The sequence below is a fragment of the Mandrillus leucophaeus genome, unplaced genomic scaffold (assembly GCF_000951045.1).
Source record: "Mandrillus leucophaeus isolate KB7577 unplaced genomic scaffold, Mleu.le_1.0 Scaffold42, whole genome shotgun sequence".
NCBI classification, from domain to species: Eukaryota; Metazoa; Chordata; class Mammalia; order Primates; family Cercopithecidae; genus Mandrillus; species Mandrillus leucophaeus.
The window spans coordinates 3,547,232-3,572,537 of NW_012104476.1; the positions used below are offsets into that span (position 1 = coordinate 3,547,232).

At 39.3% G+C, this 25,306-nt stretch overlaps 1 protein-coding gene across 1 annotated transcript in view; it reads right to left on the reverse strand.

Moving 5' to 3' along the window:
* Positions 1-25,306, reverse strand: part of LOC105548711 (S-adenosyl-L-methionine-dependent tRNA 4-demethylwyosine synthase) — a 268,689-nt gene that overhangs the window by 45,074 nt on the left and 198,309 nt on the right. Inside the window, exon 14 of the mRNA XM_011992876.1 lies at positions 11,154-11,264. Coding sequence (XP_011848266.1) covers positions 11,154-11,264 — 111 coding nt within the window. The remainder of the gene's footprint in view (positions 1-11,153; positions 11,265-25,306) is intronic.

Here is a 25,306-nt window from a genome sequence, read left to right on the forward strand (position 1 = left end):
ATTTCTTGAGATAAATCTTAACTCTGTGAGCTCTTCAAATACTCACAAATCAAACTTTTCTCAACAACTTGTTTGAATATCCCAGAAACGATTCTGCTAAGTGGGGAATAACTGGGGGGGACTGGGAGAAAGGCATGTGCACCTCTCATACACATTCTGTCTCTCTCACACACACACAAACAGAAACACATACCAATACATATAAAGACAGGACTCACACACACATACCACAGACAATTTGGAGAATGCAGAATGACACATTTTATTTTATTTTATTTTAATTTATTTTATTTTGGATACAAGAGTCTCATTCTTGTTGCCCAGGCTGGAGTGCAGTGGTGTGATCTCAGCTCACTGCAGCCTCCACCTCCTGGGTTGAAGCGATTCTCCTGACTTAGCCTCCCAAGTAGCTGGGAATACAGGCACGTGCCACCATGCCCAGCTAATTTTTGTATTTTTAGTAGAGATGGGGTTTCACCATGTTGGCCAGGGCTGGTCTTGAACTCCTGACCTCAAGTGATCTGCCCATCTCGGCCTCCTGTGTGCTGGGATTACAGGCGTGAGCCACCGTGCCTGGCCAACACTGAATTTTTAAAAACCAACAAATGACCAGAGTGACCCTGACCCTGATGGCAGAGCTGGGACCTGGATGAAGATTCACATGAGCTTTGCCAAACACTCGACTCAAGACAGCTGTTCAGAAAGATTACTGGTGCACTAAACTGAGATGGCCTTTGTGGAATATAAACCACAGCCACCCCGCTTAATTACAATAAACAAGAGAATCTTCTCAGCTTGCCCAGTGATTTAGAAGATTCATTAAACAGAGTTGGAGCTGAAACTGTGCCCTAAAGAGTTAAAGAAACCAACGACTAACAGAAATTCTTGTGTTTGCAGGATGGCAGTATAAGAAAATAAACAACTTGCTAAAATGCTGAAACTCCCTCTGCTTATGAGATTAAAAAAAAAACTGGCTGAAATTGGTTGGAACCAACATGGCCAATGGAGTCTGAGTAGAAAGAGCTTGCTGACGTCACAGCCCAGATTTCCAACACATTTCATACTAACTCTGCCTGAATTTGCATATATAATCCATGAGGAAGCATGATGAAATAGACAACTGCGCGTGTCCGAGGACTTTTCAGATCTCCCCTTTCCTTCCACTAATCACTTACTAATCCGAGAATCCATCTCCTGATAAAATCATTGCCTTAAAGCCTGCACAGGAAGACAAATTTGAGCTGGACTTAGTGTCTCTTTATTAGTTGACTTGCAATAAAAAAAGTTTTTTTCCCCCCTCAAAAACCCTATGTCAATTAGTATTGGCTTCCAGAGCATCAGGCAGTAAGCCCCTTTTGCTCAGTAACAGAGCTTAAGGTGAAGAAAAAAAGGCAAATAATGACATGGTTCAAGCAATCATTATGAAAGCATGGCTGAAAAACTGCTAGCCTTACCCAAGTGCAAAAAAAACATGAAAATGATTTATTGATAAGCCAAATTAGTCATAAAAGTGTACTCTACCTCAATTTAAATACTGCTTATATGTGGATTACACAAACCACCATATATGTATGCAGTAGTTACTTCAAAGGACTTCCTTTTTAATATTTAAAAAGTTAGTTCACTGAATCACAGAGTTGTTAGATAAGATCTTGTCTTCGTGGGAACAGCTTTTGAAAATATTTTAATATTTTATTACACAGCAAAAATAGCCATGAAACACTGAGGGGAGATTTAGTTTGGGAATGGAATGAGAGAATGCCTGCTGTGGTTCATTATCATGACTCCACCATTCCTTACGACTCTATGATGCTTTATGGTATTTTCACATAACATTTCTCATTTTAGCCAGATAAAACCCTTTGAGGAGGCTAGGCACAGTGGCTCATGCCTGTAATCCCAGTTCTTTGGGAGGCTGAGGCAGGCAGACCACTTGAAGTCAGGAATTCGAGACCAGCCTTATCAACATGGTGAAACCCCGTCTCTATTAAAAATACAAAAATTGGCTGGGCACGGTGGTGCTCACCTGTAATCCCAGCTACTTGGGAGGCTGAGGCAGGACAATCGCTCGAACCTGGGGGGCGGAGATTGCAGTGAGCTGAGATCGCGCCTCTGCACTCCAGCCCGGGCAACAAAGCGTGACTCTGTCTCAAAACAAAACAAAACAAAACAAAACCCAAACAACGACAACAACAAAATCCTCTGAGGGAAGCAGTCCTGGGTAACTTCCTGAGTCAATCACAGAGCCAGAGCCTGCACTGTGACAGAAATGCTCTGAGCAGAAAATGGTCTTGGTGACTTAGAGTGGGGGTCACCTCAGGGACCCCGAGCTCTCACTTAGTTAGGCGCCCAATGGCTCTGTCTGGTGTTTTCTCTGCTGTGACTGCCCCACTTCATCCTACCCTCTAGTCTACTGATGGCTTGTCCTGACTTTATTCCTGAGCACAGAATTATCTAAAAAACTTTCTCTTCATATCACAGCTGTCTGCCACCTTCTCAGCCACTCTCACCCTCACCCCCAACTCCATTTATCAGAAGCAGCAAGTTTTTCGCCCAAAACTCTGAATAAAGAACAGTCTGAAGAAAACAGATGGGTACAGCGTGGTGATGGAAAAGCCAAGTCACTCACGCCAGAATCTGCAGGCTGAGGAGTGACAAGCAGACCCCAAGAATGTTCGTGAAGAACAGGACCATTTATACATCTTTGGAGTTTGCACTGAAAAGCATAACCCACACTTTTACAACCTGGTGGCTTTCGGACCCACCCCACTGCCCTAGGAGATGGGGGCTGCTATACTGTGGATATTTGAGCCTTCAAACCTCATGCTGAAATGTGATCCCCAGTGTTGGCGGTGGAGCCCAATGGGAGATGTTTGGGTCACAAGGGCAGTGTCCATCTGTCTGTCTCTCTGTCTGTCCATCTGTCTCTTTCTCTGCCTTCTGCCATGATTGAAAGCGGCCTGTGGCCCTCACCACAAGCAGCTGCTGGCACCAGGCTTCTTGTAGAGCCTACAGAACCATGAGCCAATAAACCTCCTTTCTTTAGAAATTACACAGCCTCAGGTATTCTTTTATAGCGATGCAAACAGACTAAGACGGGGCCATAAAGTCCTCCTCACTGGCTGCTTGGAGAGTTTGCCTTGGGATTCATGGTCTGTGGGAAGAGCAGTATTGCGCTGGTTTGACTATTTGATATCCTAATTAAACCAAATGGGTGTCAAAAGACTCCTGATACTGTTTTTGTTCCCCATAGTTTGATGAGAAAAGAAATAATGACTTTATGATTTTTTTCCCCCACAATATACCCCAAATACTTCATTCCTTTATCCTAAAAATGCTTCAATAACTCCCCTTTAAACCAGCCCAAGCTTCTCACCACGGCACGAGGCCTTCCTCACCTGCCTCTGTAGCTTGCGCTAACAATGGACCATCAGCCATTCAAGCCCCTGTCTTTTGGCCATATGCACAAGTAACTCTAGAGCTGGACTGCCCACTCAGCATCCTGTCTGCACCTGGCTAAAACGACCCATCAATTTCTTTAACCTCCATTCAGGAACCTCTACGCTATCTGACCCTGATCTTATCACATCCTGTGCAGTTATCTGTTACCAGGTAACTGGTACAACAAAGCGTCAAAACTCAGCCCTTCAAGGGCAGGGACTGTGTCTTGTTCCTCTTGGTACCCCAAATCAATCTATGCTAAATGAATGAAAAATCGAGTCAGACATTCTCCTATGACATTAAACTCCTTAACTCTTTTCTAATCTAATACAAAATTTCATTCGCATTACTCAGGAGTTTTCTACTCCGTAACAGTTGTGAGCCAGCTGATAAACGCTGGTTAGGGACTGCTACATACAAGAAAAAGTGACTGTATTCCTCACCTTTGTGGGAGAGAGTGAGGCTATGCTAAGACAATCATTTTGCAGGGTGCATTCTGCAAGGATTGAGCATTCCACACAGCTAGGGGGCTAACAGTAAGTAGTTTTAAACCATTTGACAACAAATAATTACAGAACACTTCCTAGTCTCAAGGTGTAATGCTAGGCAGAGAACACACAGACAGTATTTCATTTACAAATGGATTGTATTACAAAAGTTTTCAGCAAGACAGATGGTTGTAACAGGAAACCTTTTCACAAGCAAGCAAGTAAATAATGACAAGGAAGATTCTCAGGCTAGCAAATAAAGGCCTCTTTAAGCCTAATGAAGCTAAGATACATGCTAATTTACAAGGAATACAGCAGAAAAATATTTTACAAGAGTGGTAAAGAAAGAAAGGAGGAAATCGATATGATAAAGAAATAGCCTCTATTGATTTCGTTTAAATAAATGTGCTTAATGGAGAGTGATCTAAAAACTTAACTGAATCTGGGCATACATTACCCCACTGAATTCTCAAAACAAACTTATTAAAGAGACATTCTTATTCTAATTTTAATATTGACAGAATTTAGGCTCAAAGAGGATGAATAACCTGTCTTAGGCTACACTGGCACATTTTAGGTAGGTATCAAAACTGGGCACTGCCTCTCGCCCCATGAGACTCCAGTAACTGCAGACTATGGGAGACCCCAGATCTGACATGCACACACGCACATGCACAAACACAACACACACACATGCACACAAACACCACACACATGCACACACAACACACACGCACATGCACAAGCACAACACACACACATATATGCACACACATAACACATACAACAATACACAAACATGCACACACACAAAACACACACACACCACACACATGTACACACCACACACACACACACACACGTGTCAGGGAGGAAAGATGCCGAGGGCATGCCTGGCCGTGACGCCACTCCCGCATTTACAATCGCCTTTCCTGACCCAAGGGTGTTCATGCTACCATTTCTATGACCAAAGTTAAGATGATTTTTCCTTTGACTCACACATGAGAAACTGCACACAGGGTAGATAGAAAAAGGAAGGCAGAGTTTCCTAAATTCAATTAGGTTAGTGCTACAAGCAAAATGAGAAAAAGAAGTTGAATAGGGAGACATACACATGTCAGAAACCTTCCTCAAACTGGATTTAGGAATTTGTCAACAGTTCAGCACAGTACTCTGAATGCACACACACACACGTATGTGTGTGTTTCCATTTTAAAGTCAAAGAACTTAATAACAAAAAGATAAGCAACTCAACTGAAATACAAAGGGTATGAACAGCATTGTGTCTGCGTCTGCAGGGAGCTTGAGGCATATCCATGAATCCAGGGCCAATTTGTATTATTGATTTTACATCTTGGGAGCATTTATATGACCTTGAGGTACTATAATATTAAATTTGAATTCCAAGGCTGTTTGAGGGTAAGGCCCTGGAGAGAATTTTCCTTTTTACCAAGAGCACGGGTATGGAACAAACCTTCCAAGTGTTACTGTGTCCATGGGTAAGTTTTTCCCTAATCCATCCTTTCACTGAAGGTGAAAGGGCCTAGTCTTCTGTCCTTTAAACCCAAGTCCTGTCTACTGGGACCATGGAGTACTTCCAGAATGGTTTCTTTTCTTCTAGCTCCAAGAGTGTCTCCTTTACGGCCATGACAGATACGCACCTTCCCAAACGTATGGTTTTCATAACAGATTCACTTCTAAGTGTTTATCCTTAGAGAGGTTTGAGGTTATAGCCTACCATATTGCTAGTTTTTGTGGTTTTTTTTTGAGACGGAGTCTCACTCTGTCGCCCAGGCTGGAGTGCAGTGGTGCGATCTCCACTCACTGCAAGCTCCGCCTCTCGGGTTCACACCATTCTCCTGCCTCAACCTCCCAAGTAGCCGGGACTACAGGTGCCCGCCACTGCGCCCAGCTAATTTTTGTATTTTCAGTAGAGCGGGGTTTCACCGTGTTAGCCAGGGTGATCTTGATCTCCCGACCTCGTGATCCGCTCATCTCGGCCTCCCAAAGTGCTGGGATTACAGGTGTGAGTCACCGTGCCCGGCCTTATATTGCTAGTTCTTATCAAATGTTTTATGGAGAGGCCTTATTATTGTTGTTGTTATCTATCTATCTATCTATCTATCTATCTATCTATCTATCTATCTATTTATTTATTTATTTTGAGACAGAGTCTTGCTCTTTTGACCAGGCTGGAGTACAGTGGCATGATCTCAGCTCACTGCAGCATCTGCCTCCTGGGTTCAAGTGATTCTCATGCCTCAGCCTCCCGAATAGCTGGGATTATAGGCACCCGCCACCATGCCCAGCTAATTTTTGTGTTTTTAGTACAGACAGGGTTTCACCATGTGGCCAGGCTGGTCTCGAACTCCTGACCTCAAGTGATCCACCTGCCTTAGCCTCCCAAAGTGCTGGGATTACAGGCATGAGCCACTAGGCCCAGGTAATAATTTTTAAAACTCCTCTATTTTAGAAACTTTTAACTTTAATTAATAAGACAACAACAAAAAGATGTCTTTCCAGACGTTCTGTAGTTTAATCCTATTGAACAGGAAAAGCATGCCTTCTCCATTTACTTATTTCATTTGTCTTTTGAATTACAAACCAATGTATGCTCATTGCAATAATCCACACAATATATAATTACAAAATGTAAAATTAATAAACCTTCCCCCTTCTCTCAAATAGATAACTGTTAACGATCTGACATATATCCTTCCATACTTTTCTTACATAAATACATCTGAACATACAACATTGAAAATGCAATCAACGATTTAAAATAAAAATTAAAAAAAAGAAAATGGAATTGCATAATAAATATTATTCTAGAATTTGTTTTGCCTCTTAGTAGCAGTATGCTATATTCTGTAAACATCCTTTTGCTACTACAGCATCAAAGGAAGACATCTCATTAACTTGCTAGACGAATGACAGGTAAGTTAACAAAGCATGAGACTAACCCTCTAGTGACCAGGCATTTCACATTCATTGCAGGACCCTTCTCCCTGGGGTCTTCTATGAAAGATCTGACATGACTGAATGTGCCTCCCTCTGATGTAACATGAACTGTTATTTATTACATTATATTTTATCATCAAAAATTTAATTTTAAGCCAGGCACGGTGGCTCACGCCTGTAATCCCAACACTCTGGGAGACCAAGGCAAGCGGATCATCTGAGCTCAGGAGTTCAAGACCAGCCTGGGCAACATGACAAGACCCTGTCTCTACAAAAAGTACAAAAATTGGCCAAGCATGGTGGTGTACACCTGTAATCCCAGCTATTTGGGTGGCAGAGGCATGAGAATTGCTTGAACGTGGGAGGCAGAGGTTGCAGTGAACCGAGATTGTGCCACTGTGCTCCAGCCTGGGAGACAGAGTTAGACCCTGTCTCAAAAAAAAAAAAAAATTAATTTTGGTTATACATTTCTCCAAGAGTTTTCAATTATAAAATCTCTCAGAGTAGGTCATTTTACTTTTATAGATTTTTGCCTATTTTCAATAAAACATTCATTTCCCAAATAGCACATACATATAAAATTTTTCATCTCCAGTGCTTTAACAAGGCCTATCACATGGAGAGATCTCAAAAATATTGTTGAATGCAAGGACAAAATAATAAAATGGAAATTTTGAAAGAAAACTTTGTTGTTAATAGCATCTTAGCTAGGCTGGGTGCAGTGGCTCATGTCTATAATCCCAGCACTTTGGGAGGCTAACATAGGAGAACTGCTTGAGGCCAGGAGTTGAAGACCAGCCTGGGCAACACAGTGAGACCCCATTTCTATAAATACAAAAATGTTTTAAATTAGCCAGGCGTCGTGGTGTGCATCTGTCGTCCAGCTACTTGGGAGGCTGAGGTGGGAGGATCACTTGAGCCCAGGAGCTGTAGGCCGCTGTGAGCCATGATTGCACCACTGTACTCCAGCCTGGGCAACTGAGCAAGACTGTCTCAGAAAAACGAAACAAAACACATCTCAGCTATAGACAGAAGGCTTTTATCTATTTCCTAATGATGTTCATAGTTTGGTGAACCAAGTAATATTCACCAGAGAATTATACTATTTAAAGAAAGCTGTCTTTCTTTAAAAAATACTTCTTTAAAATTATGCTGTTTAAAGAAAGCTGTCTTTCTTTAAAAAATAATGCTGACTGATTTTTTTTTCAGATTTAAAATACCTGTTCTTTATAGAAAAACATGACTACAAAAGTAAGAAAGGAGAGGGGAGAGGCGGGGCAGGGGGGAAGAAAGGAGGGAAATGAAAAAAGGGGAGATCCAGCCAAGCTGCTTTATTATAATAGAGGTTTTACTGCAACATAATTTGAGGCAGCATTCTTTAATAGCTAAATCGTAAATTGAAACACCACTAATCTCTGATGTTGGCAAGGTTTGCTTAAGCTGACACATATTTTCAGGGGCAGTTTGTATCTTTGCATCATTAGAGCTCTTGCCAAGAGTAGCCTTTTGAAATTAAGAGCAATTTCAAGAGTGTCTTCAGCCTGACCAGAGATAAAATGTTACATACTCAGACAGGAGTATTTCATCTGTTCCCATCTCCCCACACCTCTAGAGCAACACCAAAAGCTAAACTCACCAAAAGACAGCTGTAAAACCTCTGATATGACACAGAGAGCGTTCAGTTTCAAAGCCATAAACGGAAATGAGCAGAGCTGGCTTTCCCAGACAGGGTACATTTTCTCATCACTTCTCTTGTCTTGTGGACTCTTAGTTGCCCAAAAAAGCCATTACTTCCAATCATTATTTCTAGTCCTATCTTACCCCTGAAATTTTGAGCTTATAAAACCTACGATCTATTTAAACTTCTACTTGGATATTTAAAAGATATCTCAAATTTAACGTGGCCAACAGGGAGCTTAAAATTTCTCCCCAAATATGTCCCCTTTTCCCTCCTGGTTTCCTGTATCTCAGCAAACAGTTTCACCATCCACGCAATGGCTTAAGCCAAAAACCCAGGTGCTATTCTTGATTCTTTTTTCTTTCAGCTCATACCTATAATCTAGCAAAAAGTTTCATTTGTTCTGCTTCCAAAACGAATCCTAAATGCACCCACTGCTCTCCAGCCCTAGTCCCACTGACCTTCCCCAAACCATCTCTTGCTTGGACTAACCACTCACTTCGTGACTGTTCTGCCTACTCTACTGCCCTCTATAACCAAGCCATGCTGCAACAGTGGGGTGATCTTTTAAAATCACAAATCAGATTGCATCTCTCCCCAGCTTCACGCCCTTTCCTAGTGCACCTATATTTAAAAAGCTTACCATCAAACTTAGTTTAAAATCCAATCCCCTATCTTTGCTTGAAAGGCCTCCTAAAAGCTGCCCCGGCCCACTGCTCTGATTCATCCTGTGCCACTGCCAACCTCAGCCGCTCTACTAGGATAGCACAGGACCTCCGTGGACTAGCACCACCTGCCCGGAATGCCCTTACCCCAGGCTTTTGCTGACCACTTACGTATCAGTTTTTAAAATGTCATCTCAGGCCCAGCACGGTAGCTCTAATCCCTGTAATCTCAGCACCAATCCCTGTAATCTCAGCACTTCGGGAGGCTGAGGTGGGTGGATCATTCAAGGTCAGGAATTCAAGACCAGCCTGGGCAACATGGTGAAACCCCGTCTCTATCAAAAATAGAAAACTTATCCAGGTGTGGTAGTGGACAGCTGTAGCACCACCTACTTGGGAGGCTGAGGGAGGAGAATCGCTTGAACCTGGGAGGCGGAGGTTGCAGTGAGCCAAGATCGTGCCACTGCACTCCAGCCTGGGTGACAGAGCAAGACTCCATCTCAAACAACAATAAAATAAAATAAAATAAAATGTCATCTCAGAAAAGCTTCTCTAAAACAGTCAACCACCATATCTAGTAAAATAATATATGCATTTACCCTTTGACCCAGCAATACACTCATAGGTATCTATCCCAAAGAAAGACTTGCAAAAATATGAGAGGCAAGCAGACATTATGTGACTCCTGATTGGAGTATACAAGACCACCAGTGAAATATTCCTGAAATATAAAACAAACCCACACACACATGTACTCCTGAATGTAATCAATCTTCTCTTGATCTAACTATAGGCACCAATCCACAGGAAATACAGGAAGCACAGGAACATGCAATCAACAGAATCTAAAATATAAACATAGGGCATCAGCCAAGATGCATGATCCATTTTATACAGCAAAGTGATTTCTAAGAGGATAAAAAAACCCATGGAAGAGGAAATTAAAATTTTCAGTTGAAAATTTTTGGGTATGAGCTCAGCACTCTGAATAACTGTTTGAAAAGAATACACATCAGCCGGGCACAGTGGTTCACACCTATAATCCCAGCACTTTGAGAGGCCGAGCCAGGAGGGTCGCTTGAGGCCAGGAGTTTGAGACCAAACTGGGCAAAACAGTGAGACCTTCTCTTTACAAAAAAATAAAAATGAGCCAGGCACAGTGGTGTGCAACCTCTAGTCCCAGCTACTCAGGAGGCTGAGGCAGGAGGATTGCTAGAGCCCAAGAGTTGGAGGCTGCAGTGAGCTACAATCACAGCACTGTACTCCCGCCTGGGTGACAGAGCAAGTCCCTGTCTCAAAATAAATAAAATAAAAACAACACAACATAACATAACATAACATAAAAATGAAATAAAATAAGCATAGATATCTTTTAGGAATATATGCTGAAACAATTGTGGGTAAATGATTTAATTCTGGTGGTTTGCTTTAAAATAATCTGGGCTAAGAGCAGAGAAAATGGGTAAAGGTATAATTGAAACAACTCTGGATCCTGAGTTGATCAGTTTTGAAGGTGAGTGATGGGTGGATAGGGGTTCATTAGACCAATCTCTCTACTTCCGTATATGTCTGAAATAAAAGTTTATGTAAAAGCCAACCAATTACTCACCACCACACTATTTTATTTCTCAGCATATTCATGTCACTACATGGTTTTTAATGACTCATTTTGTGTCGACTGTCCATCCTCCCACTAAAACACTTGCTTTATAAGAGCAAGAGCTTGGTCTTCTTGACAGCTATTATCCCTAAGGCCTAGAACAATGCCAGGTTCTTGATGAATACCGACCATGAAATGAATACATCAATAAAATTCCTGGGACCTCTAGAGTTTTACAAGGTGTTAATTCCACCATGGCCAACGAAGCACCACGATTCTTTGTCACTCCACCACGGCCACCAGAGTGAGCAGGGGCTTACCTTCACTTCAATGAAGTCAGGATTCCCCAGAAACACGAGCTGCGCGTAGGCCTGGAGCTCATCCACGTTCCATGCTTTCACGAGCGTCAGTCTGTAGACAGTTCGTTGTTGCTAAAACAAAGGAAAAGACAACTTTGTTGTTATCTTGGTGGATGTCATCTCTTAACCTAGAGGGTTTCTCAAGCTTTTTCAACCCAAAGAACCCAGGATGGGCAAAACTCATCATGAACTTTTGTAAACTGAAGCTGTATTTTGAGGAAAGATGAAACAAAAATAAACACTATGATTCTAACATACCTTATGGAAGGCACAAGCGATACGGACATATATATTCTCTCCCCCACGGCACTTAAGGCTATGCCAGGCACCCAAAGGTTTCTTGACACAGACACACTGAACTACATTTAGTAAGGAATGATAAGCTGACCAAACAGTGTTGGGCTACAAAAAATTAATTCAAATATCCTCTAGGCCTTCAGGTAATAATCACCCAAGTTGTTAGTGACAAGAATTGTTAATAAGTCCTATCTTCTTTCCTACTCTCTCATTATTTAATGATCTCTTGGCATTTCTTACTGGCAGAAAAGGCACATGGATGGATTGTCAATGTTGCCATTTGTGTGCCATATAACCACAAGAGGGACTGGCTTGCTTTCTTTTCTTCTTTATTTTTTTAGAGCAGGGTCTCGCTCTGTGGTCCAGGCCGGAGCGCAGTGGTACAATCTTAAGTCACTACAGCCTCAATCTCCTGGACTCAAGTGATCCTCCTGCCTCAGCTTCCCAAGCGCTGGGACTATAGGCACATGTCATCATGCCTGGCTAAGCTTAAAAAATTTTTTAGAGATGGGGTTTTGCTATGTTATCCAGGCTGGTCTTGAACTCTTGGCCTTAAGTGATGCTCATGCCTGAGGCTTCCAAAGGGCTGGGATTACAGGCGTACACCATTGTGCCAAGCTAGATTTCTGAAAATGTAATTAGACAACAGGCATTAAAGCCTTTAAAAAGCTTACACCCTGACTTTGTAGCTCTCTTTTAGAACCCAAAACAAATGATTAAAAATTCAAAGACATTTAAAAAATCTCAGGACAATTTTTTTTTTTTTTTTTTTTTTTTGAGTCGGAGTCTCGCTGGAGCCCAGGCTGGAGTGCAGTGGCCGATCTCGGCTCACTGCAAGTTTCACCTCCCAGGTCCATGCCATTCTCCTGCCTCAGCCTCCTGAGTAGCTGGGACTACAGGCGCCTGCCACCTCGCCCAGCTAGTTTTTTTGCATTTTTTAGTTGAGACAGGGTTTCACCATGTTAGCCAGGATGGTCTCGATCTCCCGACCTCGTGATCCGCCCGTCTCGGCCTCCCAAAGTGCTAGGATTACAGGCTTGAGCCACCGCGCCTGGCCGACAACATTATTAATAATGGCTTAAGACCGGGCATGATGGCTCATGCCTGTAATCCCAGCACTTTGGGAGGCCGAGGTGGGGGGATCACCTGAGGTAAGGAGTTTGAGACCAGCCTGGCCAACATGGTGAAACCCCATCTCTACTAAAAATACAAAAATGAGCCAAGCGTGGCGACACGCACCTGTAATCCCAGCTACTTGGGAGGCTGAGGCAGGAGAATCGTTTGAGCCTGGGAGGTGGAGGTTGCAGTGAGCTGAGATCACGGCCACTGCACTGAGACAGAGCAAGACCCTGTCTCAAAATAAATAAATAAATAAATAAATAAATAAATAAATAAATAAATAAATAAATAAAAATAATAAGAAGAATGGCTTAAAATCTAAAGTGAGACCCACCCCTTGGGTAGGTGCAGGACCTGTGACTTGCCTGTAACCAACAGACTATGGCAAAGGTGATGGGATGTATGTGGTTCTATGTACATGATTACACGCATCTGTAGCAAATGCCCAGGTAACATCCAGGCTACCAACCCTCAAACCACACCTTAAGTAGCAACGCTCAAAATACTCAAGAAAAAAAAAAAAAAGTAAAGTGAAAGGGATGCACAAAATGATACCAATCTTATTACTTTAGTCTATGTTTGAAAACTTCTAACATTTATAAAAAAGAAGAAACACTTGAAATCTTCATTGAAGAAAACTAAGAGATCGTTAATAAGGAATATTAGGCAGCCACACCAGAAATTCATGTTTTCCAAGCATATTTACTCATATGTGTAAAGTTCCTTCTAAAATGCAGTATATCATGCAAGGAAAGACAGAAATCTTCCAGATTCCCTCTACATGCTTGTAATTCTTCCAATGCCAAAAGCTAACAAAAATAGTAGAAAACTGCAGACCAATCTCACTCATACGTACGTATGTAAAACTGTTATAGAAATTTCAGCAATTAAAATTCAGCATTCTGCTAAACATTCCGGGAATGCAAAAACAATTCAATATTAGGCTATACAGTAATACAATTCATTATACTAGTAGTTCAACACAGAAAAACCACACAATCATCTTCATAGATACCCAAAGGTATTTGATATAGTTTAAAAGCCATCCCTGCTTTTAAAACAAAATAGAATGAGCAAATCAAATGCCACTTGGTAAATTCAGTAATTAAAAAAACACATCCTTAACATTAAAAAAAAAAAAAATCCACAACATTCTCCAGTCAATAGTCAACACTATTCTTACTGGCTAAATAAACAGAGGGGCTGGGTGTGGTGGCTCACGCTTGTAATCCCAGCACTTTGGGAGGTCAAGGTGGGTGGCTCACTTGAGGTCAGGAGTTCGAGGCCAGACTGGCCAACGTGGTGAAACCTCATCTCTACTAAAAAACACAAAAATTAACTGGGCATGGTGGCAGGCACCTGTAATCCCAGCTACTTGGGAGGCTGAGGCAAGAGAATTGCTTGAACCCAGGAGGTGGAGATTGCAATGAGCCAAGATTGTGCCACTGCACTCTAGCCTGGGCAACACAGTGAGACTCTGTCTCAAATAAATAAATAAATAAATAAATAAATAAAGAGATGCATTTCTATTTAGCTGGACTAACAGAAGAATTTCTACTCTTTCTTAAAAAAACACCTTTCTACAAGTTATGATCAAAGCAACAAGGCCAGGATAAGAATTACCGGAGGATATACAAAAAATAATTAATTATAAATAATATAACTGGTTTCTTGGAAATCTAAGAGAATCAACTAAAAATGAGACTAGGCCAGTTACCAAATAAAAATATAAAAACCAACAGCTTTCCAAGCATACAGCAGTGAGTTAAATATGGACACTGGGGTCAGAATGAATCCCAACCCATGTACTAGATATCGTTACCTCTCTGTTCTTAGTTTCTGCCTGAATGTAGCATTTAGCACGTGGAATCTAGAACCAAGCTTGGCAGCAGTGTATCATACCAAGTATTAGCTATTATATGCCAGCAATCAGCAATTACAAAATTCAAGAGAAACCATATTCTACTTATAATTATAAAATGCATCTATAAAATGGCTAGTGATTCAGCTGGGTGCAGTGGTTCATGCCTGTAATCCCAGCACATTGGAAGGCCAAGATTGGAGGATTACTTGAGGCCAGGAATTCGCGACCAGCCTGGGCAACATAAAGAGACCCCATCACTACAAAAAAATACAATAGCCGGGGATGGCTGAAGCAGGAAGATTGCTTGAGCTTGGAAGGCAGAGGTTGCAGTGAGCCATGATCATACCAACGCACTCCAGCCTGGGTGACAGAGCAAGACCCTGTCTCAAAAAAATAAAAAAAATAAAAAAATATATATATCTATATATATATATCTATATATATATATCTATATATATAGATATATAAAATATAAATGCCTAACGATGAAATTATGAAACAGCATGCAGGACAGTGAATAAAATAAACTTTCCTAAGAGACCTAAACAAAAACTCATCTACATGGAGAGCCATGATGGATTTATAAATATAATGTAATTCCAATGAGAGTTTACAATTCATCTGAACAAATAAACTGGCAACGGTAACCATAAAAATAATAGCAGGAGTTTGCAATTACTCAGCCCTTACTATGTGCCAGCTGTTGTTATAAAGTACTTTGTAGCTTGGCAAAGATTCCAATATTTGTCTAATCTTTACAACAAATCTCACAAAATAGATTGGATTATTATCTTCACTTTACACATACGAAGGTGAGGCTCACAGCTGTTAAGTAAATTGCCTGAAGTTATACAGCTGGAGAGCAGCAAAGCTGGGGTGTGAACCCAAGCAGTAGCGAGGTGGGAGACTGGCAGGACTTGTTTTCTGGTCACAACCCTGCTGACCAAAACAGGTCCAGACAGGATGAAGTGAAGAAACCAGCAGGAACCAGCAGATGGCCACTAGGGTGATCCCAAGACAGCCTTCTTGTTCATTAGCATAAGACACCCCCACCAGGGCCATGATAGTTTACAGATGCCATGCAACAACCCAGAAGTTACTGCCCCTTTCCTAGAAAGTTCTAAATAACACACCCCTTTATTTGCATTGGTCTGCCCCTTAATTTGCATGTAATTGAAGTGCATTTATATGCATATAAATACAGTTGCCAAGAGCCCATACAATGCCCATTCTGGGTGTACTGCCTATGAGTTAGCCCTGCTCTGCAAGGAGCTGTACCCTTCAATAAAAGATTCCCATCTAATGCCACGGGCTTGCCCTTCAATTCTTTCCTGGATGAAGCCAAAAACCCTCCCATGCTAAGTCCCAGTTTTGGGGCTCACCTGTCATTGCAACAGTAGGAACCAGAACAGGCTCTCACTTTGCTAAATCTTTTAAAACTGTGAAATGAAACATACAAAGAGAAATGTACACAAAACACAAATGTATAACTCCAGGGATTATCACAAAATGCTCATCACCCAAACACCATTCTGCTCCTCCCAGTCACTATCCACTCCCTTTACCTGACTGATATCTAATATTCTGACTTTAACATGATAGTCTAGTTTTTGCCTGTGTTCGGAATTTATGTCAGTGGAATCATATATTATGTTGTATCTGGCATCTATCACTCCACACTGTAAACACATGAAAAAAAATTCACCCATGTTGCTGCATGTTTAGGTTTGCTCATTTTCATTATCTAGTATTGGGTTGCATGAATATACAACAAGATATTCAATCATTCCCTAGACATTTGGATTATTTCCAGGTTTTAGCTATTGTAAAACAATGCAGCTATCTCTTTGAATGCCAGAGTTTAGTTTTGCCTGTTTAAGGAAATTACATAAAATGCTACTGTGACATACATTCTTTTGTGTCTGGCTTCTTTCACTGAATTTGATGTTTGCGAGATTCATTCATGCTGTTCTATGTTACTGGAGCTCCAGTGGCCCAGTAGAGTGCGTGGTACTTATGTGTAACCACAGATACATCTTTATGGCCACATTGTATGAATATACTACTAGTGAACGATTTTAACCCCCTACTTTGGGTTTCTTAAAAAATACTGCTGCCCTGAGCGCTACTGTACTCATCTCTCTCTCCCCGACCTCCTTTTTTTTTTTTTTTTTTTTTTTCCTGGCTTGAGATAGGGTCTCGCTCCATCACTCAGGCTGGAGTGCAGTGGCATAAGCACAGCTCACTGCAGCCTCAACCTTCCAGGCTCAAGGGATCCTCTTGTCTCAGCCTCCTGAGTAGCTGAGACTACAGGCACATGTTGCTGCTCCTAGCTTTTGTTTTATTTTTATTTTTTGTAGAGACAGGCTCTCACTTTGTTGCCCAGGCTGTTCTCAAACTCTTGGGCTCAAGCAATCCTCCCAAAGTGCTAGGATTACAGGCATGAGCCATCGTGCCTGGCTGTACCTGTCTCTTGATGCACAAGAACACACATTTTCTAGGATCTACCTAAATACGGAAATGCTGGTCATGGGATATGAATACATTCCACCTTAGCAGATATTGGCAATCTGATTGCCAAAGTCATTTTGCCACACTTTCATTCATATTGTACCAGAGTTTTGGTTGGTTATCTTCAACAACACTTAGCGTTGCTAGTTTTCAACACTTTTGCATTGTTTTGCCTTGCATCCGCCTGTGATGTAAGCAAGCTGAGTTCATCTGTTTTCTGGCCATCTGTATCTCTGCTTTTGTGAAGTACTGGTTCAAATGTCTTGAATATTTCTCTACTGGAATATCTGTCTTTTTTCCAACTGATTTTCAATAAATTATTTGCATTTTCTGGAAAGAAAAGCTCTGTTATAAATGTATTAGAAATAATTTCATCCACTTTACAGCTTCCTTTTTTTCACAATGTCTTCTGATCAATAAGAATTCCTAATTGTCATACATTTCCACTTTCTTTTCTTATTAGCGTTTCTTTCATATTAGGGTTTCTTGTGTCTCTTTAAAGGATCATTCCATGCTATCAAGAGCATGAAGAAAAGCTCTTACATTTTTTTCTAGAAGTTTTATCATATTGCCACTCACATTTGTGTCAAAAATCCACCACAACTGACTTTTGCGTGTGGTATTGCTAGGTTAAACTTATTTAACATATGGATAGTCCACTGCAATAAATATGATAGAATCATTGTCTATGCATGTGAGGGTCTGCTTCTGGTTTTTTCTATTCTGTTCCACTGATCTGTTTCTCATTGTCTCAATATCTCACTTTTAATTACTCTTGCTTTATACTAAGACTTGATATCCAATAGAGATGGTTATCAACCAGGAGCGATTCCGCACCACAGGGGACAATTAGCAACACCTTGAGAAAATTTTTTGGTTTTCACAAATGGGGGCTGCTACTGACATCTAGTGGGTAAAGGCCAGGGCTGCTGCTAAATATCCTACAATGCATGGGACAGTCTCCCCAGTCCTTTTCCTAAAAAGAACTATCCAGTCTAAAATGTCAATGGTGCCAACATTGAAAAGCCCTACAGTGGGGCACGTTCTCTTATGTCATCCTTCTGAAAGAGTATCTTGGCTCTTCCTGGCCCTTTGCATATCCATGTACATTTTAGAATCAGCTTATTAATTTCCACAAACATATACAACCCTTTATATGATTTTGCTTGATATGGCATTGAATCTATAAGCCAGTGTTGTTCAATAAAAATATAAGTTCACAGGTGAAATTATTTTTTTAATGTATTTTAACTTAACATATCCCCAAAATTATCAACTCAAGAAGCAATCACTATTTAAATATTGGGATACCTGACATTCTTTTTACCAGACTAAGTCTTTGAATTCCATCGCTTCCCGGCCTTTTGGCTAAGATCAAGTGTAGTCTTTGAATTCCAATGCATGGCACGGCTCAATTCAGGGCAGCCACGTTTCAAGTACTCAGTGGACACATGTAACTAGTGTCTACCATAACTAAATATAACCGATGTATGGAGAAATGATACTTTTACAACCCTGAATCTGCCAAAATAATTACCTTTATTTAGGTCCTTTAAAATTTCTCTCAATAATATTTTGTAGTTTTCAATATAAAAGTCAAAACCTTCTTTCCATAGATTTATTCCTACAAGTAATATACTTGTGATGCTTTGTTATGGTAGTATCTTTTCTATTTTTCCTCTTTTAACTAATATTTAACTGATATTTTAATAACTGGTATACAGAAATATAACTGATTTTTGTAAGCTGACCGTGTATATAGCAGTCTTGTAAAATACATTTATTAAAGTGAATAATTACAAATTTTGGAAGGGATTGTATATGTACATATTTATTTACTAAAAATGACATCTTCCTTTCCAATCCTCTTTTTCCCCTTTTTCTTGTCTTTTACCACCAGCCAGGACTTTGATTCCATGTTAAATGGAAGTGGTGATAAAGACAGTAGGTATGCTTGTCTTATTCTGCACAGTAAGGTTTTAAACATTTGCTCATGAAGTATGACTTTTATGGGTAAACATCTTTATCAGATTAGGAAGTTTCCTTCTAATCTTCATTTGCTGTAAGACTTTAACCATAAATAGATATTGATTTCTGTCAAATTATTTTATGCATCTATTAAGCTTATCCTACCATATTTCTTTTTATTGTGACATTATAAATAGGTTGCTTTTTACATATTAAACAAAACTTGCATTCTTAGAATAAAGCTAATTTTTCATGGTTTTATAGACTGCTGTCTTTAGTTTGTTGATCTTTTCTTTAAAATAGTTGCTTCTATGCTTCTGAGTAAAAATCACTTTTGTCTTATTCTTCTTAGAATTTAGTAAACAGATTATTCTGAACTGGCCAGATGCGGTGGCTTATGCCTGTAATCCCAGCACTTTGGGAGGCTGAGGCAGGCGGATCCCCTGAGGTTGGGTGTTCGAGACCAGCCTGACCAACATGGAGAAACCCCATCTCTACTAGAAATACAAAATTAGCCAGGCATGGTGGCGCATGCCTATAGTCCCAGCTACTTGGGAGGCTGAGGCACAAGAATCACTTGAGCCTGGGAGGCGGAGGTCGTGGCGGGCCGAGATCACGCCATCGCACTCCAGCCTGGGCAACAAGAGTGAAATTCCATCTCAAAAAAAAAAAAGGGGTTATTCTGAACTAATAAAATAAGATGGAGAGAGCTACTATTCCTCTCTGGAATAGCTGTGTAGGGTTGGTGTTAGTTCTCCTGATGACTGGTATCATCAAGAACTGATATAATTCAATGGTGAAACCATCTGGGCCTGGAGTTTCCTTTGGACGAGGTTTTATAAAAAAGCAATTTACTTAACAAGTATAAATCCATGTAGATCATTTCATCTAGTATTAATTTTCTTAAGTTTCATTTTCTAGGAATTTGTATATTTCATCTAAATTCCCAAATTAATTGGCATAAAGTAATTCAAAATATCCTCCTATCTTTTTAATGTCTATAGGATCTATAGTGATGTTTCATTTTCATTTCTAACATTACTTATTTGTATCATCTCTCATTTTATTAACTAGGCTTGCCAGGTAACCATCAGTTTTGTAAGATTTTTTGAATAACCAACTTTTGCTTTTTTATAATCCTATTTTATGAATGTTTTTTATTTCCTTAACTTCTGCTCTTTTTATTTCCTTCCAAGTACTTACTCTATGTTTAATTCACTGCTCTTTTCTTTTTTAAAAAAAATATTGTTGGTACCAATTAACTTCTTAATATATGCATTTATCTTACTGATTTTTATCCTATTTCCTATACTAAATAGGCATTCTGTCTTCTTCAAAACATTTTTTTCTCCTTCACTCTGGAAAAATATTTTCATCAGGAACAGACTTCTAGATTGGCAGCTCTTGGCAAATTTCAGCCCTTTGAAGCTCCATGGTTTGCGCTTTCATTTCTGTTGTGCAATCAAGTCCTGGCCTATTGTTGCTCTTTTGAAAGTAATCTCTCTTTATCTCTGCCTGCTTTTAAAAATTTCATAAAGTGTTTTTATTTATCCTGTTTGGGTTTCTTACGTTTTCCTGTATTGCCCCAAATTTCTATAATAAATGAGCAAAAATTTCATAATGGGGGAAAAAACGACATGCAGAAATGTTAATCTGATAGCCAGCATAATGGTAAGTTCAGAATATCCCAAGAACATAGGGGAAGGGGGTCCTAATGTGACAAATGTCCCAAAGAGTCTAACTATAGACATCTTGCTTATCAAACAAAAGACAAGACCAGCACTATGCAATAGAGATTCTCACAATTCTCCACTACAATACTCCTAGAAAACCCATTTGCCATTTGTATGTAAGCAAACAGAATGGGTTGTTTGTCTGCAACCCATCTGTAGGTAAGGCTGATTCAACATTTGAAAATCAGTTAATGTAATCCATCACATCAACAAGATAAGGAAGGAAAATCACATGATTATATCAATAGATGCCAAAAAGCATAAAACAACATTCACCACCCATTCATAATAAAAACTCTCAGCAAACTAGAAAGAGAGGAAAATTTTCTCAACTTAATAAGGATATCTACAAAAAACCTACAGCTAACATCATACTTAATGGCAAGAACCTGGAAGCTTTCCCACCAATATCAGGAACAAAGCAAGGATGTCTTCTCTCACCACTGCTTTTCAACATGGTACTAGAAGTCTTAATCAATGCAGTAAGACAAGACAGGGGAATACAAGGAAAACATATTTGGAAGAAAGAAATAAAACTGTCTATGTTTAGAGATAACATGATTATTTACGTAGAAAATCCACTAATCAATCTTAACAACCAGATGTTGTGTACCGCTTGATTGATGCATTAGGAAACAGTACAGCAACAATTATTAAGTATTCTTGCCAAAAACTGAATATATCGTCAATTGATCCTTTAGTTGTAACTACCATTTTACAGGAATTACAAAGAAACATAGACTATATTAAAAGATACCAAAAGGACTCAATCAGCCAAATTCGGGATGTTGCAAATTCTAATGACAAATAACCCACCTTCTTCCACAAATAAGTGGCACACAAGAAAGGGAAACAGGATTGGAGCAATCACATTACAAGAAGTATAAACAAAGTACAATGTGAGAGTCTTGTTTGGATATTACTCTGAGAAAAAAAGTTATAAAAACACATTCTTTTGGAAACTATCAGAGAAAATGAGCCACACTTGAATTTTCAGGAAATGCATTAAGATGCATTGTTAATTGTATTAGGAGTGATAATGGTATTGTGTTTATATTTTGTTTTTAATCTTTTTTAAATTTTTTGTTTTTTGAGACAGGGTTTCACTCTGTCACTCAGGCTGGAGTGCACTGGCGCATCACCATCCCCGGTTAATTTTTTTTTACTTTGTGTAGAGACACGGTCTCATTATGTTGCCCAGGCAGGTCTTGAACTCCTGGACTCAAGTGATCCTCCTACCTTGAACTCCCAAAGTGCTGGGATTATAGGTGTGAGCCACCACATCCAGCTTGTTGGTTTTTAAAAAATCCTTCAGCTGGAAGAAGACACATAGGAAAGACTGAAGAGAAAATTTGTGGTTAAATCATGAATAAGGACTGTATGAAACAAGCATGGTAAGGTTTTAGCTGGACACAGTGGCTCATGCCTATAACCCCAGCACTCTGGGAGGCCGAGGTGAGCAGATCACCTGAAATCAGGAGTTCAAGACCAGTCTGGCCAACATGGTGAAACCCAGTTTCCACTAAAAACACAAAAAAAATTAGCCAGGCGTGGTGGTGCGCATCTGTAATCCCAGCTATTTGGGAGGCTAAGGGAAGAGAATCAATTGAACTCAGGAGGCGAAGCTTGCAGTGAGCTGAGATTGGGCTGCTCCACTCAAGCCTGGGCAACACAGTGAGACTCCATCTCAAAAAAGAAAAAAGAAAAAAAAAAAAAGAATGGTAAGGTCTTGAGGGGTTCAAAAAACATGTAAAAGTAAAATGTACAACAAAAATAGCTTAAATGTTGGGAGGGAGTTAATGGAGTTAAGTAAACTAAGTATTATTACATACAAAATGATATAAATGCTAATTTACATTGACTTTAATAAGTCAAGGATGTCTGCTTCAATCACTAGAGCAACAACTAAAAGAATAATAGAAAATAAATATTAAAAACAAACAGAATGGAAAACTTATAATAAAATTCCTCAGTCAAAAACAAAAGAAAGCAAAAAAATAGAGAAAAAGACAGCTAAAAAGAGAGGAAAAATAATGCAAATAGATGCTAAATTTAAATTTAAATATGTCAATTATTGTATTTCATGCAAACAGATAAACACTCAAAAAGATAAAGATTTTCCAAAAGTTTAAAAAAACAAACCCAATTACATGTTATTAAAAAGTCCTTCAGATGGAAGCAGAGACATACAAAAGAATAGAGAGAAAACTTTTGGGTAGATCATGAATACTGACTGCATGAAACAAAAATGGTAATGTCTTGTGGAGATGTAACTTCAACATAAAGATACAAAAAAGGTTGAAAATAAAAACAAAAAGAAAAAAGTTGTACTATGCAAACACTGATCATAAAAAAATACTAGTGTTGCTTTACTAGTATTAGACAAACAGACTTTTAAGATGAGAAGGTGAGAAGGGCATTATAAAAGGGCCAATCCACCAAAAATATGTTAACAATTCTTAACTAGTATAACAATGTACTAACACCTAATAATATAGCATCAATATGAAGTAACAATTGACATAACTAAAACAAGAAATGAACATAGCCATAGTCACAATGGCACATCTGTAAACATCTCTCTCGGTAACTAATAATATAAGACAAAAGAACTTTCTCAGTAACTAACAATTGAAGACAAAGGAGTAACAGCACAGGACACATGAACGACGTGATTAACTTAACTCTCCTCCAGGACCTAGCAAAAGAAGAGTAAATTAAACCAACAGTTAGGGTTAGGAAAGAAAAACAAAGGCTAGAACAGAGGTGAAAGAAATAGAGAACAGAAAAACTACTGGGGAGAACAAAGAAACCACAGGTATGTTCTATGAAAAGATCAACTAAACGGACCTTTAGCTGGACTAAGAAAAAGAAGATAGAGATAACTAAAATCAGAAATGAAAGTGGAGATAAATACTACTAATCTCACACAAATAAAAGGAATTATGAGAAAATACTATGAACAACTATATACCAAAAAAAGTAGACAACCTAAAATAAACGGACAAATTCTTGGAAATATGTTAATTACCAAAAATGACTCAAGGAGAAATGGACAATCAGAACAGACCTACAAGTCAAGAGATTGAACAATCAAAAAAACTCCCAACAAATAAAAGCTTAAGAGCAGATGGTTTCATTGCCAAACATTTCAAGAAGAATATTCTCAAACTCTTCCAAAAAAAATAGAAGAGGAAACACTTCACACCTCCTTCTCGGAGGCCAGCATTATCTTCATAACAAACCAGAAAAAGACATCACCAGAAAAGAAAACTATAATCCAATCCCTTATGATGTAGAAATTCTCAGCAGAATACTACCAAACCAAACCCAACATCATATTAAAATATTTTACATTATTACCAAGTGGGATTTATTCCAGGAATGAAAAAAAGTCACATACTACCCGAATCCATTTATATGAAATTTCCAGAATAGATATATCCATAGAAACAGAAAACAGATTGGTGGTTATAAGGGACTTTAACCGTTTATGGAGGTATGGGGCGTAACTGCTTAATGGGTATAGGATTTTACGTTGGAGTAATAAAAACGTTTAGGAACTAGATAAAGGTGATAATCACACAAGACTGTAAATGTATGAAATGCCACTTAATTGTTCATGTTAAAACAGTTCATTTTATGTTACTTGAATGCTACCTCAATAAAAATTTTTACATCTCTGTTACAATTCCAGCTGTCTGTCTTGTAGGCTTTAAAAGCTGATCCCCAAATGCATATGGAAATGCATAGGAACCCAGAAAGCCAAAATAATTTCAAAAAGAAGAAAGTTAGAAGATTCAAACACTGTGATTTCAAAATGTACTCAAAGCTATGTTAATCAAGATTGTGTGGTACCACCATAAGGATAAAAGTGCAGATCAATGGAACAGAACTGGACAGTCCACAAATAAAACCCATACACTTACAGCCAGTTGATTTTGACAAGGGTACAAAGACAATTCAATGGGGAAAAAAATAGTCTTTTCAACACATGGTACTGAGACAACTAGTTATTCACAGGCAAATGAACATCTCACATTGTCCACAAAAATTAACTCAAAACTGCCCAAAGAGCTAAAACAATAAAACTCTTGGAAGAAAACATAAGGTAAATCTTTGTCACCTTGCATTAGGCAATTAAATATGACACCAAAAACATAAGCAACAGAAGGAGGCAAAAAAGATACACTGGACTTTTTCCTAGTTAAAACTTTTTGTGCTTCAAGTTGGCAGCTTCTGAAAAAGTTAAATATAGAATTACTATATGACCCAGCAATTTTACTCATAAGTGTATACCTGAGAGAACTGAAACATATATTCACACTAAAACCTGTACATGAATATTCCCAATAGTATTACTCGTAACAGCCAAAAGCTGGAAACAACGCCAACATCCATCAACTGAAGAATGGATAAAGAAAATGTAGTATATATCCATCCAAGAGGATAGTATTCAGCAAAAAAGATGAAGTTCTAGGCCAGGCACAGTGGCTCACGCCTGTAATCCCAGCACTTTGGGAGGCCGAGGCAGGTGGACCACGAGGTCAGGAGTTCGAGACCAGCCTGGCCAATATGATGAAACTCTAATAAAAATACAAAAATTAGCTGGGTGTGGTGGA